The sequence below is a fragment of the Melanotaenia boesemani genome, chromosome 21 (genome assembly GCF_017639745.1).
Source record: "Melanotaenia boesemani isolate fMelBoe1 chromosome 21, fMelBoe1.pri, whole genome shotgun sequence".
Classification (NCBI taxonomy): domain Eukaryota; kingdom Metazoa; phylum Chordata; class Actinopteri; order Atheriniformes; family Melanotaeniidae; genus Melanotaenia; species Melanotaenia boesemani.
Window position 1 is genome coordinate 25304719 of NC_055702.1, and position 20210 is coordinate 25324928.

At 40.3% G+C, this 20210-nt stretch overlaps 1 protein-coding gene across 3 annotated transcripts in view; it reads right to left on the minus strand.

The window, feature by feature from the left end:
* LOC121632102 (myosin-16) overlaps positions 1 to 20210 on the minus strand; it is an 88327-nt gene that overhangs the window by 37592 nt on the left and 30525 nt on the right. For 2 of the 3 annotated variants that reach the window (XM_041973284.1, XM_041973283.1), the window contains exons 3-6: positions 13161 to 13265; positions 8558 to 8644; positions 6000 to 6139; positions 3122 to 3212 (exon numbers count right to left, since the gene is read on the minus strand). In XM_041973284.1, coding sequence (XP_041829218.1) covers positions 3122 to 3212; positions 6000 to 6139; positions 8558 to 8644; positions 13161 to 13265 — 423 coding nt within the window. The remainder of the gene's footprint in view (positions 1 to 3121; positions 3213 to 5999; positions 6140 to 8557; positions 8645 to 13160; positions 13266 to 20210) is intronic. The other variant, XM_041973285.1, reaches the window with a different exon arrangement.

Genomic DNA, 20210 nt, shown 5'->3' on the forward strand with positions numbered 1-20210 from the left:
GACTGCAGGAATGCCAGGGGGTTGACAAAGCTAAATACTATAGAAACCAAGAATTAAGGCAGTTTGGAAGGAATACCGGGTCCAACCTTGTACTAGCAAGGTGACTGTAAGTTTGTGGTTATTACAAGAGCCAAACCCAAAGCAAAATATTTCAACATTTAGATCACCTTGTGATCTTAAAGGCATAATTGTCACAGTTTGAACTGATTTACTATGTAAAATAAGTAAATGAAGCAAATGAAGCAAACTGCATCAATTGAACAAATTTTTCTGCCTGAAGTGCTTCACCTCTGACCGCCCGGCCAACATTATGGTGTAATGGATTGGGTGCAGCTGACCTCAGGTGGTCAAGTTTCTACAGATGGTGATTGATCCAGCATGAGCGGATCCATAAATCTGAGAACAAGGATTTAAGAGTTAATCTAGGTCAGTTTGGACCTAAAGGGTCTTTAGAGAGGACAAGCTCTGTGCTCATTTGTTTGTAGTAGACAGAATATGTGACTAAAAGGACCAAACTTTTACAGAAAAGATAAAAACTGTGTTAAATTTCACGGGGGGGGGGGGGGGGGGGGGACAACAAGCCCGAATGTCTGCAGCGAGACAGACTGACGTCTGACATGTAGGAGGATGGGGGGAGTGGGAGATGGTGCCCTGGTTCCCGCGGTGTGTAAGTGGAACACTGGGGTGGGTGCTGGTCCATGCCGGGTGGTTGTTTGGGGGGGGCCTGGTGCTCCTGGGCGTGGTGTGGGTTCTCTGCCTATGGGGGGGGCCTCTGGGCTGTTGGAGGCAATAAGACTATTTGGCCGGAACTTCTTTTATAGGTATCCATTATCACTTTTTAATGGACACCCTCCAGTCAATCAGAATCAAGTATTCACCCAGACCATGGTATAAGTGGGAGTAATCAGATTAATGTAATAATCTGATCTGATACATCTACGTGCATTTCTGAAATACCATAACAATACAGTGTTTCCCCAGATTTACAGCCAGAAATGCTGTGATGAAAAAACCCACTCAGGACAGAAAGTAAGAATTACTTCCCTCTAACGTTGGAGTCGTGTATCTCATTCTCACGTACGGTGCTTTCTAGCCGGCGTGTCTCAAAAAGCCTTGACAACACTGAGGAAGGCCCGTCATCCGATAATTCATAGTGTATCTCTGTTACACACAAAGACTCACTTCCGATGTTGAACGTTAACTTTCTTCACCGCTGCCATATTCACACCAACGCAGTTCACCTACTTCTGTTTACTTCACAGATCCAGTACACATATGTGACTATCATGAAACAAATCCAGAAGTATTAACCAGTAACACAGTTACTGTATTTCAAACGTAACGCACTCAGGTTAAGAAGTTTCCTCTGGATCGTAGCTGGTCAGGAGGAAAACATCTGATGGATGGAAATTCAGTCAGATACTGTTCCTCTGTGTTTAGAAGGAAGAATGGTTCTCACAGGGGGACCGGCTCTCAACGGGGAAACTGGTCTCAACACAGTAGCTAGACTTCTGGTCAGCTAGACTCTCAACACAGTTCCTAAATACAAGGAACTGATGCTTTTTACTACTTAAAACTGCTCATAGTCACACCATGGCAGGGAAGCAGGACATGGTTGATACCTCCAGTCACGGAGCAGACGACAGCAGCTCTGTTGACAGGCTGGTATGTTCAGTTATGTTTTTATTGCAGTGTGAGCAACAGCTCAGCTCTGCGTCTGTCTTTGCAACAAAAATCAATATTCAGTCCTGCAACACTGAATGCAACACACCGTCATTCAACCAAATTTTAATCAGCTACTGCATCTGTTTCTACCACAGAAGAAGAAGAGGATCGCTTCAGAGGAACTAAAAGTGCTCATTTGTGCTGATTTGTAATCAGTTCATCAGGGGACTCTTTTCAGTGTCTGAATATTTCCACCAGATCGCTGAAATCTCTGACATCTACAAACGCAATCATTTCACTATTTATTGATTTCTATTTACTAAAGTTGGACTTCTCCTCCGTCCTATGTAAACTTAATGTGATCAGGTTTGTTTTACTGGCATTTTTAAGCCCTTGATGGCTGGAGTTGCAAATTTGCATTTTTTTTGTGTTTATTCATTATCTGTACCGCTTAGTCCATACGGGTCACGGGTAAGCTGGAGCATATCTCAGCAGGATGAGAGGCAGGTACGGTGCTAACCACCACACCACTGTGCAGTCGTGTTTTTTTATGAGGTAATTGCAGAGGAGCTCTACGATTTGTCAGAGCTGCGTTTAAGTTGTGGTGACTGGATAAAATTCCAAGAACGGGCAGAATTCACGACGATTGGCTGAATTTGTATTGAATTCCTGGAAAGACTGGAATTGGAAATAAATTTAGTTAAAGGCTAAAGAGTGCATTAAAATTTAATGACAGCTTCAGCTCAACAAGACGATGAGCTGCAGCACGTTAAATGATTTAATGGGATCAACATCACCATAAATCTCTCAGATTGATTCAAGGAGAACCAAAACTTTACCCAAATAATTCTGCATTTATCTTTAATCATTTCATATTTTTGTAATTAACGTTGCAAAACAATTCATTTCAATTCACTTCAAGTCATCTTAATTTTCGTAGCATCAGTTTACAACAATGTCCTTTCAGTCCAATTCATTATAGTCCAATTATAATCCAGTTGAAACAAATCTATTATGTAATCCACATTAGTCCAGCTTACTGTGTTAATAAAAACCCATTTAGAAAAATAATTTCCAGGGAACCAACAGACTGGATCAGATCTTTGATTCAGTCCTCCATCCTGAGCTGCAAAAGGAGACAACGAAGAGGAAAACCTCCATCAGAACCAGAACCAGGAAGGAAAAACTCCATCAGAACCAGAACCAGGAAGGAAAACCTCCATCAGAACCAGGAAGGACGGCTATCTGCCTCAACCAGCAAGACACAGGTGGATATTTTTTTCATCTAGTCACCTTTTTATTCATGTTGCCAGGACAACACATTCAGCACCACCAACCAGAACCAGCTGATCAACAAAGTTTCAACCAGTCCAGGTGAAGCAAACTAAATAACCCACTCTATACACGTTTAAAGAGCGGTCCGCTCAGGTGTAATGATGAGTCAGAAAGGCCCTACCTGCAGCTCCTTGTTGTTCCTCTGCAGTCCGGTGTTAATCGCCTCTTCTTCTTCCAGCTTGGTGCTGGTACTGCTTATCTCCAAGTCCTTCCTTCAAAGAGAAAGACAGTAGAAAATCTAGACCAGTTGGACAGCTTTGGATACCCTTGGATCATAGGATCATAAAAAGCTACAATTAGAAAAATAGGAGCTACCAGACTAAACAACTCAACAAGTCAGTCCTCGGTCAGATGACCAGGGGCCAATCGATCATTCTAAGAGTCCTTTGCAGGGATTAAATTCTTTAGACCTACAGGAACAGTCCGATTTCATGGGTAATAGCCCCAAAATGTCCACATTTCACAGTTTTATAGAAAAAAAGTACAGTGACTGTTTTCCTTTTAATCTTCCTGCAGACAGATTACACATGGTGAGTGTTGACCCAGACGCTCTACGTCTAGCTACGTCTCTGCATGATAACAGGGATGCTTGATGTCTCTGAGTGATGTAGTACACATATGACATGGTTGGTTTGACTACATGTCTGTGAGGAGGTATGAGATGATGATAAGACTTTTGGCTGCCAAAGCACATCGAGAGCTGACCTCCCACTTTTAAACTACATGTTCACACGTGTACTTGCACACATACTTGCTTGTGTACTACACTTGTTACCAGAAGATTCCACTAGGTGCTGCATCAAATCTCTCAGTCCATATAAAGTTTCTTAATTTGTAGGATGTAAATAAAACAATAAACATGGCGACAATAAAGGAGGTTAGCATTTTGAGGCTAACATCTACAGCGGTGGTATTAAAATGTGTGTAAGGCCCTTAAACGGAGCATCCTTTCCATCATTTCTACCACTGTCGACCCCGTGACCATGCATCTGGTCAAACTGTCCCCTACACTGCCACCTACTGGTTACTCACATATTGCAGCATTAATTTCTCAGGAAAGGCACAAACGTCACTTCAAAGACAAAATATGCAAGGCAGCCATGATAAACATGTATTACATGATTAAAAACAGGATTAAAACATAATTGCTTCTTGACATGTGCTTTAAACAACAATAAATCCACCTTATGTTTAAACATGGAGATGTTTCTGCTTTGTTCTTATCGCTGAGACACACTGGAAGTCATGATTCTTTCGACCAATCAGTGGATTGCAGTGTGTCAAGCTCCACCCTTTAGGTTTGAATCGGTAAGACTGGGACCCCAAGGGAAGGGTCCCAAAAATGTGGTATGGTTCGGGTTGGATATTTTGGTACCCTTACCAGTTTTGGCCAGTGGAAACACAAAAAAAACGACCCGTATCGTACTCTCACCCTGTCAAAGCTCATACTGAAACCCTAAAAACTGTTTATGGAAAATTCTTATTTCATCTGATAATCTGCCAGGAAGACGGGGACAAAATGTCCTACTCTAAATGTGTATCGTTGTGAATAAGTGACATCATTGTGCTAATAAAGCTTCATTGAACTGGAAACTGAGCTAGACTGACAGATTTCATCTCCCAGTAAGAACTGTTGAAAAACCAAAGGTGAGTCACTGTTTCCCTGAATGTTGAAGGTCACAGATATTAAAGAGAAGGTTGTGTCTTTTCTGACAGCTGTCTTTCAGGTTATTGTTGCTGCCAGGTGATTCCTTTCACCGTCATTTCACTGATGGCAGATATGAACATGGTAATGATTGCAGGTACAGTATTGTCTCACAGGGTCCAGGTTCGGCCACCTCGGGACGTTATTGAAGTCCATCAGGACGGATTCACTACAAAGTCATCACAGTTTTTAGCTGAACAGCGTATTAAGACAGACCTGGTGTCACTTGCCTGTTCACCGTAAATCTCACAAGAATCATATGTTTGCTTTTTGATGCTGGCCTGTAAGTGTTTATGGGGAGGCTTTACACAATATATCATAGCTGGCATGAACGTGAGATTTTTATTTCTTTTAAAGCTTATGATAATGATGGTGGTTTCTTTATAAAAGTTGACTGAAAGGTGAACTTCTAACCTTTCTCCCAGCTTTTTATGGCTAATTAAATGTTTTAGAAAATTCCACAGCGATGACAAAGGAAATTCCGTAAACTGGTCAAAACAGGTCGGTGCTTACAAACCAATCTGTTATCATTCAAGAGGAAAATAAAAGATCAAAGCAAAAAGAACTCAAGTTATGACTGGAAACCTGTAGCCATACAGCCAGTTGGAGATGGTTTGGGTTTTATGACATGAAGCATTTTCTTGCTTCATCTTGCACTGCGGTCATACACACACTTGGCCCAAAGTGGGACAAGATAATCTCCCCCCACCATTACACCACCAGCAGCCTGAAGCGTTGATCCAAGGCAGGATGGATCCATGTTTTCATGATGTTTCCAGCAAATTCTGAGCCTAGCATCTGAATGTGGAGCTGAAATGGAGACTCATCAGACCAGCAACGTTTCTCCATCTTCTATTGTCCAGTGTTGGTGAGTGTGTGTGAATTGTAGCCTCAGTTTCCTGTTCTTAGCTGGCAGGAGGCACCCGGTGTGGTCTTCTGCTGCTGTAGCCCATCTGCTTCAAGGCTGGACGTGTTGTGTGTTCAGAGATGCTGTTCTGCATATCTTGGTTGGAACTGACAAGCTCTGCACAAGTCTGCTAATGAGCCATTAATCTGAGTCTGGTGTGTTGCAGCAGGGAGACATCTAAGACCTGCAGGATAGTGGGCTTTGAGGATCTGGGTTAGGGACCTCTGCTCTAGAGGCCAAGAAATTCTACTCAACATGGTCCATGCACGAGATGTAAAATACTTAAGTCAGGATGGAGCAGTTGGGCTAAAAAATCTTTACATTGTTTTTTTTTCTACATAAAACAGTAAAATTCTTTAATAAGAATAAAATCTTTGTTTAACTTACCTTTTAATAAGCTCTTCCAGAGCACTCCTCATCTTTTCCATCTCTCCCAGACTGTCCTGAGTAGATCTGCTGTCACCGTCCATCTTCCTCTTGCTCTTCTCCAGCTCGCCCCGCTGAAGGTGCTCCAACTGGAACTCCAACTGGGAACCAGGAAAGTCACAGAACAGGCAGAGCATCACACATTCAATCTTTTTTGTCTTGCAAACTTTAGTTTTTAATGCCTCCAGGTAACCTGTGGTTTTGAGGGCTAAATAAAACTGCCTTATTTAGTTGTCCTAACTACTCTTCTGCTAGTAACTAATATCTTCTTAGTGCAGAGAACTGCAGTGTTTCTCCAGATCCACCAGCCATTTGCCAACTTTAAGTTTCCACTCCTCAAATTGTCAAATAGTTGGTTCAAAACCTCACATCTCCAGTATTTAGTGTACCATGTGCTTTTGTTGGATGCAAAGGACAGACTGAAGTAATGGCGGATTCAGCATAGTTTACATCTAACATCAGAAAGTTATTTAGTTGCTGGATCCTGCAGAATAAAGTGTTTATTTCTTTGAGTCTGTGCTGTTAACCACATGCTGTGTTTTTAAGATTTAGCTGCGGTTCAAATAAATTATAATATATACAATTTTTTATGCGTCAAACAGCAGCACAATACATCACTGATAGATCACATTCTTGTGAAAGATCCTTCACAAATAACAGATGAGGTTAGCAACCAGCTTGAGCCACAAATTTTCCTCAGGCATTTGTAGAGAGCAAAGCAGATTCAATACTTCACTTAAGGTTTGTGTAGCTCTGGATCTGGTTGGCTCAGTTCATGTAAGCCGTGTTGACTCAAAACTGGATAAAATGTGTGCACAGCCGTCGCTGATTTAATGATCTTTAGTTCAACATCGTCATGCTGGTGATTATTATTTTGTAAGTTATGGTCCCATTTAGTGGTCAATCACGGTGTGCTTTGTGGTTCCTCAATGTGATTAAAAAGTGGCCACTGAAAAGTTTTCAGTCATAGCTCCTCCGTAAACACACTAACCTGTCACTTTTTCAGATTTACCCTGCTAGTACTGGTTGGACCCCTTTTTCCTCCAGAACTGCCTAAATTCTTTATGTCATAGAAAACATTCCTCAGGTCCATGTTGACATGATTTGACTGGCAAACTCTGGATTTGCTATTAAAATTAGGGCTGAATGTCACGTCTCTAGATGTGTCAGAGCATCCATGAATCAGGATGTCTACTACTCAGTGCCCCCAGTCTCAGCTACTAGCCTCTTGCCTCTAAAACCTATAGAGCCTCTTCCTTCTCTAATAGCACTGATAAATTTCTTCCCCTTTAAATAACCAGCTAATCACTGAGTTTAGTTCAACCTGCAGAGATATCCTGGATGCTGTGGGTCCCGGCGTCCTGGCTGAACAGTGACACTCATGCTCTAAAGGCCCATTGTTTAACGCAAATGAGCATGGAGCATTTTACTTGTCTTCTACGTCGTTTACATGCATAGTTTAGTCGGTTTTTAGGGCCTTTGCGGATCCATACTGTGATGGCGCAAACAGAGTAATACCACCAGAAACCATGGGGGCAGTGTTGAGCTATTTAGCTGATTTACAGCCGGCAAAAAGAACAAAGAGGAAGCTGTGATAGTTCTTTTAATGAACACTGTGTCCATCACCATGATCTCCTCCACCTTCACCATGTTTACTGTTGACTAAAACTGACGTTGGAACTCAGAGGGGAACTCTGCACTGCCCTCTGGTGGATGTGTTGGCTAACAACCATGCCAACGTAAAGGATTCATGGAAGTATGAGAGCAGTGACGTTTGAAACGGACGTACCTTTTTTATTAACGTAAAGTAGAAGAGCTGAACAACGTTGGAAGAAAGATAACCTTCAGATCTCTAATGAGATCTCTAAAAGCTGTTTTATAAATTATTAGCAGGCTATAAAAGCTACAAAAGTCGAATACTTTGCCTCCATCTTTTCTAAAAATGATTACAGGTCTAAAATTCTTTTTCCGACTATCGATGCTGTTTGGTACCTACTACCACAGTCTGTCCTGAGCCAACCCCTGACATTGTGAGGGTTTCCAAAACTTCTCCTCTAAGCTTGATCTTATACAATCCAACATTTAACCAGTCTGACAATCCCCCCTCAGTTTCTACTTGCTCTGCTTCTTGCTTTCAGGGATTTTAAGCTTGTTTCTTTGTCCCAAATTGTGGACACAATTTTTCACACAAAATCTACCAACTGTCCTTTGAACGTCTGTCTCACACACCTTTTTAAGAAGCTCTGGAGTCTGTTGCACCGTCTATTTCTCTTATTAAAACTAGCATTCTTTTAAAAGGAATAAGAATCCTGTTTATAATAAAAGGATAAATTATGATGCTCAATTTTAAGTATTTGTGTAAACAAGTAATTGAAAAGATATTCTTGACAAAGTGACAGGTGATTGTAAAGCTATCTTTTATGAGCTTGTTAACACTGTTCTTCATGTAGGCATCCAGCAGACATGGATTTTCCATTCTTATAAACTACTGGACTGTAATGTGAAGAATATGCACTTACATCTTCAGCTTGCATCTGCAGCTTGGTTTTCTCTTTGGTCAACAGGTTTACTTTCTCCTCTTCCGTCTGCAGGTCCTCGATGGCCTGCTGTTAGCATGAAACCAGATGTCTTAGTCTTCATCACACATGTCCTTAACCCCTTAGAATCCTGCAATTTTTGCCTGAAAGAGGTTTTTATGGATAAAAGAGACTGGACCCTTGCTGATGTAACAGGAGGGTTTTTGTTGTGGTATCATCTGCTACTGGAGCACCATATGGTTTCAAGGATAAACTGAATTTGCGACTGATCTGAAAAAAGTGTTCACTGAGTCTGCAGTAATGTATCCTGGAATGGTACATCATTTACATCTCAGGAATCTTAACTTTCCAGTGGTGTATAACATGTATAGGTACTTGGAAGGTAGACTAAGTAAATATATTTATTTGTCATGTCCCTCCCACGGGACGTCATCCATCATTTAGCTTCCCATCCATCTATCTGCAACACAGTAGCTTTGGAAAACAAGTGGCTTGTTTGTGCAGAAAATTGCAGAATTTTTCTCCAGTTTGTTCTAATAAGTGATTAAAAAAAGAAACAAATGAAAAACTCAGTCAAATGTAAGTCCTAGGCTCATTAATACAAGTATAAATAATCTTCTCTTCTTTCCCAGGCTGCTTCATTCCACGGTAAATCCTAACATGAGATGTAGGAACATAATAAGGCCTGATATAATGTTTTCCCCACTGATTACACAATGAAGATGGCTGCTGCTGCTGCTCAAGACATCTGGGAGGGATTTAGGAACAGGGCCTCTATGGCTGCCATACAGGGTGATGGGATCTGTAAAAACTGACAGAGTGCAGTGTGGCTGGAAGGGAGCATTTATCATGAGTGCCACTTTTGGCAGGTCTGTGGCCCACATGGTTCTGTTTTCCTTAACTCATGTTTCTTTTTCAGTCAAGCAGCAAGTGGAGCATCTCTATAAACTCAGAGAATGGAACAAGTCACAAGGAAACAATCACAAATAAAGCTAGTACTGCCTAAGTGAAGGTATGTTTACACTTGGGCCTCACATTAAATTGTTTGAGAATGTCCATCCCTATCACAATTGTTCTGTTGTCATTTGTTGAATAAAAGCAAATTGCACTTTGACTTTCAACCAACTCCTGGCAGTATTCTGGATGCATATACACTACACTTGGTTGAACTAGCGGTTTTCAGTCTAAGTGATGGGTTTCCATCCCGACCAAACCTTTCAGTAAAATCCTTCTTTCGATCAAAATAATACACAAACTTTAATAAGGTAATCCCCAAACCTTAACGTTTCCCTGCTTTGTCAGCTCCTCAGCAGGTTAAGATGTATTTTGGGATCAATATTGTCCTGCTATAACATGATTTTATTTAAAATATTTAGCGTTTTGAGGTTGTCCTGAGGAATTTGGAGGCCATATGTGCACAAATACTGGTATTTTGATTATTAAAGACTATTTTATGTTGTATTTGTGCCCATTATTCACATGCTAACACAGCTTTTGAGAATTAAAACCAGTCATTTAACAAAACAAAGATTTTCATAAACCCTGAGTGTAATGTTGATGTGTGGATTGGAAAAAGAGGGCTTTTGGAGCAAAACATCATATTGGGTACCTTGGTTTACTCTCCCCTCTGTTAACATTAACCTGGAAGACAGCGCTGATGCTAACCTTGCTAACAGATCTTAAAGGAACAGTTAAAGTAGATGTTGACTATATTAATCTATCAGTAAAAATAAATAAATAAATTAAGTTTTTTTTTCTTTTTTTACCACCACATTTAAATGTGTCATGTCATTATATTTCATATAAATGTGGGATTGCAGCAGTTTTTTCTTTTAAAGTAAGTTGAAGGTTAATCAACTTGATGAGCTCCTAGAATTAAAGATAACTAGTTAAAATCGCTACCAACTCTGCAATAAGAGTAGCTAAAAATTAGCTAGCCAGATAGAGAGAAAGCTGTTGGTTATAAACGAATTTAATCTAAATTTCATTAGCATGAAACAACCAGAAATAAGAGCCCTTCAAAGTCAAGAGGTTTGTTTGTGATCTACATTAAGTTCAGGAGTTGTTGGCTCATATTCGGTCCAGACAGGATTCAGAACTCTGAAACTATCTCTGCCCCAAACCACAGCCGTGACTCTAATAACAACTGAGTAATGAGGCAGTGTGGATTTGTACTAACTCTATGAAACAGTGGAACAGTGGAAAGAAGTGATGATGTGCTGCTGATGATCAAGCCAAGCTGCACAGAGAAACATCACGTATTATTTCAACTGTTATGTATTGTCTGAAGATTAAAGATATTTAAATAAAAGGTACCATGTGAAGGATTTGATCTACAGAGAACAAAGATGCTCTGCAAAAAGGGAATACTTAGCTTTCGGTACTGTGCAATGCATCGAGTGCAGGCTGCCCAGTGCTGCAGCCTAAACCCGGTTCTTATTTGAAACCTAAGATGATAAGTGCTTGGATTAGCTCCAGCTCCACAACCCTAAATTGGAATAAATGTGGTGATTGAACGGCCAAACACACGCAATGCTAAATATTTGTTACAATCATAAATATGCAGAATAAAAATCCTTGATTACATCACTTGTAAGAGTTTGTCTTCAACATTGCAATCAAAATCCTATCAAGCTAATTCACTGTGATCCAAATAAAATAAATCCACATTAGTCCAGTTTATAATAAATGGTAAATGGACTGTACTTATAAGGCACTTTTTTAGTCGTGTTGACCACTCAAAGCACTTTACACTACATGTCACATTCATTAGAAATGAGGACTTGAGTCTGGGACTCAGACTCGAGTCACACTTAAGTTGCATTTCCAAGGACTTGAAACTCGACTTGGACTCACACTCAAAAGATTTTAGACTTGACTTGGACTCGCGATTTTAGACTCATGAACAATGTTATTTTTGTTGATGATCTTCTCTCCTTCTGATCTCCTGTCTGCTGTTGTTTCCCCCAGATGTAACACTGATATGACGTCACACAGACCGCCTGCAGTCCACGCGCAATCAAAACATTGACTGCACCGGTGAACGCAGCTGTTGCTGCTCCACTGTTGTAACTTTTGGATATTAAAAACTTAATAAAAAGCGACCAGTGTAAGAGCAGAAAACTGGGACTTTAGTTGTATAAAACCCAAGACGCTAGATCCACCACATCCACCTTCAAACACCTTAAAACACACCTGGTGAGGTTAGTCACTCTAATGAAAGCTTAATGTTAGCATCTATGTTAGCTACAAGCTTAGAGCCAGCATAAATGTTAGTTTGTTAATAGCTTTGTACAAAAATAATGTTAACTCCATCAGAATGGCTCTACTGATTGTGTTCAGAAGAAGAATAAGACATTTACTGAACAGTTTCCATAAACTGTGACTTTGCCGTGATCATTTTAAACAGGGATCAAACCCACTGTAAAGAATGTGGTTTTATTGGGTCTGTTTATTAGAAAAGGAGGAGAGAGACAGAGTTTTTCAGTTTAAGCTACAGATCAGCACTGTTACTAAATGCTGGTAGATAAAGGGTGAGTATGGATTTTAAATTCCTTGGATATTATTATGCATCTTCTAAGCAGGCCAGACAACAGGCACTGCATGGCAGATTACTCATTGCAACTTAAAGTGACTTGTGACTTGACTTGGTCTTGTGAACATCTCACCCATTCGCACACTCACTCAAACAGCACGTCAGTGGTTGTTTACTAAGTGCTTTTGCTATAACACATACATACCCCGACTGACACATTGGAAGACAACTAGGGGTTTAGTGTCTTTGGCACTTTGTATTCAGGAGATGCATAGAATTAATCTACTGACTTTCAGGTTCGGCAGATGACGCTCTTCCTCCTGACCTACAGACGCCCAACCAGTAATCTGCAAATTTATAAAAATAGTAACCTAGCTAAGGAAAACCAACGGATTCATTAAATCTTGTCTTCTATTCAGTCTCACTTCTTGGCCATGGAGTGGCGGGTGACAGTGAAAAGGAAAAAACTCCCTTTAAGCAGGAAAATAAAACCTCTGGCAGAACTCGGCTTACGGAGGGCGACTATCTGCCTCAACCTGGTGGGGACACTGACTATTTACATTCAGTAAATGTGGAAAAGTCAGGGAAACTAATGCCTGTAAAGTTTGGTTTGCTATGGGTTAAAGTGGTCATCATTACCCACAATGCCCTGTTCTAGAAACTTCCTTCTCTAACTCTCGTATCTCATTCCATCTCTTTATCTGTGAGTTACGTAATTTAAACTCTCCAGTAGGTTTGCGCTGTATGAATTATTTTCTTTATTATGAATCAAAGTATAGCAGTGAAGGTCAAGCATTATATTGATCAATTTATAATGAACTGGATTTGAATTAATAGGACTGAATTGGAATTTAATGATTTGTAATAGACTATGACTTGGACTGAATTGGGTAAACTGGACTGTAACTAACTGGACTTGTTTACTTTCTCTTTTAAAGTGTCTTGAGATGACATTTGCTGTGAACTGGTGATTTTTAAATTAATCAAGTCTGAGCCCTTTGTTCAAGGAATTCAGTAATTCAACCTCATCCTCACCAGCTGCATGCTTACCTGGCTGATCTCCATGATATGTTCTTTCTCCCTCTGAAGTTTCTGAAGTGCTTCGTCTCTTTGGAGAAGTTGCTCTGACAGCCTCCTCACCTCACTGTCTGACAGCTATAATGCAAGAAAAAGTCATATTTTAGTCACCTTTGAAAAGTCATTACTTGTGAGACTTCATATCGTATTAGATAACTTAATGTATGATTTTAAATCAGTAGAAATTCTCATCCTGAATAACATTCCTCTGCTTAAAACTTTGCAGTAAACTCACTACCATAAAAGCTTCTTCTCTGGTTACTGATTTTTTTCCTTATGGGTAACATAAGCCATTACAGTTGTGAACACTGTGGTTTCAGTCTGCAGGCTCCGGCTCTGCAGCGGCACCGTGAAAACAATTATCCCCTTTCTAGACAGAAACAGATGTCATTGTTTTGCTTCTTTCTAACGCACATCAAAGCTTTCTCTTTACATGGCTCCATTTGAAGACACAAGGGCCTAATGAGGAAAGCATGATAGGAGACGTAGATATATCCAGGAGATGGGGACACATGTTTTATGGTGAATTTCAGACAGATGACTTCAATCCTCTGCTCCTTTGAATCAAACAAATCATGCCCAGATAGAGCTATGATGAGAGCATACCACAAACATCCTACAAGGGCTTTTGATTTTTCAAAGCATTGTGTCAGCTCTGACATAAAGCAGGTTTGGTGTCATTACATCCGCCGTATTTTTACCACATAGAAGACCACTTAGGCAAGAAAACCTTCATATAACCGTTCTTAACATCTCAACCTGGATTTAACTGAACTGAGTAAAGATTTAAAGGCTAAGTCAACACCTCCCTGCTCCACTGAGATCTCTTGGACCACCTTCACATACAGTTTTAAGAGCATAGTACATTCTTGTGACATTCCTGAGCAAAAGATAGCATCTTAATCCCTTAATACACCTGGAGGAGCAGATAAAGGGTTTGGTGAGGAGGTGGTGGGGGGTGTAATAGCGCTGCCAGAGAAGCTGCTTGTTGGTGTCTGCACAGACGAGACGGTGCTTCATTATGAAGCAGAAAAACTTTAAGAGTCCAAGTGGAAATTGGCAGCAAGACATTTATACTGTGCTCTGAAGTTAAACAGGTGCAGACTGTAGTACAGTTTGGTAGCGTTTGAGGGTTCATGCAAGCAGAAACAAGGAAAAGGCGCATAGAGCTGAAAATCTGGAGACATCAGATTAAAGATTGCAGGATTATCTGCATTTAGGCTGGAAAAATCAGTCTTTATATTCAATGTTGAGTGTTTTATTCTCATATCTCGTTGCAACAAAATCAACCAAAAAGGGAATCAGGGGTAAAAACTCTGTTATTTCAATTTAAACACACTGAACCCAAACATTAGCATGATGAAGTTGCTACTTGTGAAACAGATGCACATGGTAAAAGGTAAAAAAAACCTGAAAGGAACAGCTAACTATAGCAATAAATAGTGTCCCATATGTCTAAAATAATAACCAAAGTGGGGTTTGGACAAATCTGGTGTAGGGGCTAAAAATCAGTCTGCCAGACCTGCTTAGCATCTTGCATTTAACAGTTCTACATTTAACACATTATTCTTGGCTTCATGATGGGTTATTAATAAACTAGCTAAACCATTATTTATAATAAAACATATTTCCAAATCTTATCTTTGGCTCACAAATGGAATTTATCAAGTCAGAAATTTCGGTTAATTTGTGAGAATTCAGGCTAATCCAGGTCTTATATGGGCCTTATAGCTTCGGACACATTATACATTGGTCTAATAGCTCCAGTTTCATATTAATAAGAAGCAGCACAAACACACGCACCACTGATGTGCTGTATGTACGAAGTTCCTTTCTGCACCAGTTCCATGAAACCCCAACAATGGTTATCAAATAAATGACACTATAGAGATGGCGGTTCCCATTCCTTTTTTATTTTGTCAAAATGGTCTGGCTGCACAACAGAAAAGGTTCAGCTTTTCCCAACTCTAACCAAAAGTATCTAACCTGATTAGCATTGGGAAACAATCATTGTGAGGCTTAAGAACCTTGTGTATTCCAGGCTGACCCCAGCGGGTCCTCACAAAGTGGCGGCATGTGATGAGTCAGGAATAAAATCAAGCTGAAACAGGATGCTAACATTAGCATCTGGCAAACATAGCAAAACAAAAGAAAAGGAACCAGATGCACCAAACATACTTTTGCATTGTTGAAGTTCGTGTTTCGGTCATCTGATAAGTTTACTAAACATGTTCTGAATGAGGTGTAAATACTTTCTTTTATTGATTTTACAGCTATCATCTGGAGGATGTAGAGACAGTTAATAAATTCAAGCTGTGCTAACTAATTTCTAACCTTTAAGTGATTTAAAGCAATTTTATAAACATAAGAAAAAGTATTAATTGATTTTCACTACAACAAAAAACTCAAGTTCAAAATTAATTTAGCATAATGTGCAGAGGCTGCTGTCTGACTCTGGGGATTTGCCATTAGTGTGTGTGTTTATGGTTTCTGAAGTTATGACATTCTGTAAACACGTTTACATGACACTTACTGTGTTAGTCCAGTTTGTCCAAAAACCTAAAACTAAATAAATATTATCATTTGTCTGCACATTTCTAGAAGAGACTTTGTCATTGTGCAAGCACAGGTACTAATGTTATGTAATTAACTGGATGTTTGCAGGAATCTATGTAGCACTGCTACTCTAGTTATATGGTAGATTAGTTTAATAGATTACTAGATTCATTTTAAGTTAATGTGGGGAAACTAACTATTTAGTTTTCAGTGAGTGTAGTTCTTCAAAACTTTCGCATTTGAGAAAATAAAAATAATAAAGATGCTCAAAGCGTTATTTATTGCTGACTAAGCTAGCGCTACATGATCCAGTCTAGTTGATTTTTAAAGTATCTACAGAATGAAAATGTGAAAAAATATCCTGTAACCCATCTGAATTTTTATAAGAAGACATAAGAATGAAGAGAAAGTGAGATATTTCTGACTTTTTTAAAAGAGGAAGAACACAGATCAGACAGGCCCCCAGTCCCAGTATCAGCAGCTAGCTACATAAGTCATTGTGGTCAGACCCAAGGATCCAGTCTACCACCACCACCAGACAGTTACCTAACCTAACCTTCCTATCGACCTTTTCAAACTTGTTGCCAAGGTGATCCAGATTATTAATGTAAAGATGTTTTATTTCTCATGTTTCTCTAACATGATCACAGTTATTACAGCGGTGTTAGAGAGAGGAAGACGATCGTTTCCCCAACACGATCATGTATAAAAGTCTAGCTCCGCCACAGCCTGATCACCTTCACAACAAGTTATAACTTGTATGGGTCCTGCTTCAGTAGAATGACAAACACAGTTAAATATGCAGGTGATGCTCCCTCAAAACACATGAGTTTCTTGGTGGATTGGATGATCACTCTCCTTCAGCAAAAAAAAAAAAAAAAAAAAATATATATATATATATATATATATATATATATATATATATATAATATATATATATGATATATATGTCATGGTTTAGGGTTTCGGGTTCTGACTGTGTTTAGATTTGGTCATGTTTCTACTTTTTGTTCTTGGTGTTCAGGGCGTCCGACGCCAGCCTTCTCCTCATGTCCCTGTCCCTGAGGAGGTCCCTGGTGGGGACGCTTCGCTTCATGTCCGTGTCCCTGAGAAGGTCCTTGGTGGGGACACTTCTCTTCATGACCTTGTTCTTGAGGGGGTCCCTGGTCAGGACGCCTCTCCTTGCTCCTGTTCCTGGGGGAGTTCTCTGTAGAGATGCTCCTCCGTCGATCCCTGTGGGCTGCATTGCCGAGGGGGTTGCTCTTCCTCCTCCGCCTGTGGTTGACGATTTGACTATTCTATGTTCTCTGGTTTCATGGCTCGTCATGTTATGGTGCCTATTGAGCCCTCCGGAAAGTCAGCCCCAGTCAGTACACCTTTCTAAGGTCCAGCCCCTGTCAGCCCGCCTTACTGAGGCTCGGCCAGCAGAGGTCCAGCCTGCTCAGCCGCCGGAGATCCAGTCTGCTTGTCGTCCGGGTCTGCTGCCAGAGCTCCGGTCCAAGCTTGCCCGTCCGCCAGAGCTCCGGTCCAAGCCTGCCTGTCCTCCAGAGCTTCCAGTTGTCTGCGCGGCCTCCGGGCTGCCCCCCTGACCTTTGTTGCCTGGATTTTTCTGCCTGAGTCTGGTCCCTCCTCTGGACCGCCTCCGCCCGCCCTGGTTGGTCTGTTTGCTTTAGTTTTTCCTTGGACTGTCATGGTTTATGGTTTCGGGTTCTGACTGTGTTTAGTTTTGGTCATGTTTCTAGTTTTTGTTCTTGGTTTTTTTGGTGTTCAGGGCTTAGTTTTGTGTTTCTTTGGTTTCTGTTTTTTAGTGCACCTTGTCTGATTACTCATACACGTCACCTGTGTTTAATTTATCAGTCTGTGTATTTAAGCTCTGGGTTTTCAGTTACTCCTTGTCAGATCTTTATTTGGTTTATCCCTGTCGTGTGTGGTTCCCTGTCCCGTGGTTTGAAAATAAAACTTGTCCTCACCTCATTCCTGACACACACACACACACACACACACACACACACACACACACACACACACACACACACACACACACACACACACACATATACACTCATGGACAAAATTGTTGGTACCCTTCGGTTAATGAAAGAAAATATCACAATGGTCACAGAAATAACTTGAATCTCACAAAAGTAATAATAAATAAAAATTCTATGAAATTTAACCAATGAAAGTCAGACATTGCTTTTCAACCATGTTTCAACAGAATTATTTAAAAAAATAAACTCATGAAACAGGCCTGGACAAAAATGATGGTACCCCTACAAAAGACTGAAAATAATGTGACCAAAGGGACGTGTTAATCCAAGGTGTGTCCACTAATTAGCATTACAGGTGTCTACGATCTTGTAACCAGTCAATGGGCCTATATATAAGCTACAGGTAGTCACTGTGCTGTTTGGTGACATGGTGTGTACCACACTCAATATGGACCAGAGGAAGCAAAGGAAAGAGTTGTCTCAGGAGATTAGAAAGAAAATTATAGACAAGCATGTTAAAGGTAAAGGATATAAGACCATCTCCAAGCAGCTTGATGTTCCTGTGTCTACAGTTGCACATATTATTCAGAAATTTAAGATCCATGGGACTGTAGCCAACCTCCCTGGACGTGGCCGCAGGAGGAAAACTGATGACAAATCAAACAGACGGATAATACGAACGGTAACAAAAGAGCCCAGAAAAACTTTTAAAGAGAATAAAGGTCAACTTCAAGCTCAAGGAACATCAGTGTCAGATCGCACCATCCGTCGTCGTTTGAGCCAAAGTGGACTTAATGGGAGACGACCAAGGAGGACACCATTGTTGAAAACAAATCATAAAAAAGCCAAACTACATGTTGACAAGCCACAAAGCTTCTGGGAGAATGTCCTATGGACAGATGAGACAAAAATGGAACTTTTTGCCAAGGCTCATCAGCTCTATGTTTACAGATGGAAAAATGAAGCATATGAAGAAAGAACACCGTCCCTACTGTGGAACATGGAGGAGGCTCTGTTATGTTCTGGGGCTGCTTTGCTGCATCTGGCACAGGGTGTCTTGAATCTGTGCCGGTACAATGAAATCTCAAGACTATCAAGAGATTCTAGAGAGAAATGTGCTGGCCAGTGTCAGAAAGCTTGGTCTCAGTCGCAGGTTATGGGTCTTGCAACAGGACAATGACCCAAAACACAGCTAAAATCACCCAAGAATGGCTAAGAACGAAACATTGGACTATTCTAAAGTGGCCTTCTATGAGCCCTGACCTAAATCGTATTGAGCATCTTTGGGAGGAGCTGAAACATGCCGTCTGGAAAAGGCTTCCTTCAAACCTGAGACAACTGGAGCAGTTTGCTTATGAGTGGACCAAAATACCTGCTGAGAGGTGCAGAAGTCTCACTGACAGTTACAGGAATTGTTTGATTGCAGTGATTGCCTCAAAAGGTTGTGCAACAAAATATTAAGTTAAGGGTACCATCATTTTTGTCCAGGCCTGTTTCATGAGTTTATTTTTTTAAATAATTCTGTTGAAACATGGTTGAAAAGCAGTGCCTGATTTTCATTGGTTAAATTTCATAGAATTTTTATTTATTATTACTTTTGTCAGATTCAAGTTATTTCTGTGACCATTGTGAGTTTTTCTTTCATTAACCAAAGGGTACCAACAATTTTGTCCATGTCTGTATATGTATATGTATATGTATATATATATATATATATATATATATACATATATATATATATATATAACCCATAAGAGCCCAACGTGACATCTTTGTTACATACAGTTTCTGAGACATTTTGCTTCAATTTATGGTATAAACTTTGCTCAAAATCCTGTTGATCACAATCTGATACTTGTCGTCCGTCCCCTAATAGATAAGCAGAAAACCTTATAATATTTTTAATATATCACATGGTAATAAATGGTAGATATCCCTCCCAAAAAAAGGTAAATTTTTTTGTTACATTTTGTTAAAGGGCCAAATAAAGACCTCATATTTAAAAAAAAATTGGACTTTTCTTATCATTTTTTCATGGGCCGGGTCTTAATGGGTTAAAGTAATCCAACAGCTCGTAGTCAAGTTCTACACAGTGATTCATTAATTTGAGTCAGGTCTGATAAAGCAGGGAAACATCTAAGACCTGCAGGACGGTGGCCCATGAGGACCAGAGTCTCATTTGTGCCTAATCAAGCTTTCCAATGATGTGTTATACAACATAAAGCCTCGTTTCTACTGAGCAATTTGGTTTGGGCCAGTACGGTTTGGATGACGACGCTACAACCAACAATGGAGGCCAATCAGCAGCTCTATTTTGTTCTGCTTGGCTTTTGGTTCTTTGTACGAACGATACATGCTGCATTGTACGACCAGACCTTATTGTTGTTTGCAGGCATCCTTTTCTCATTCCAACGTCCAACTGAACCATGAGCTGAAGGGCAACATGGTGTCTGTTTTGTGCGTGAGCAGTGATGTG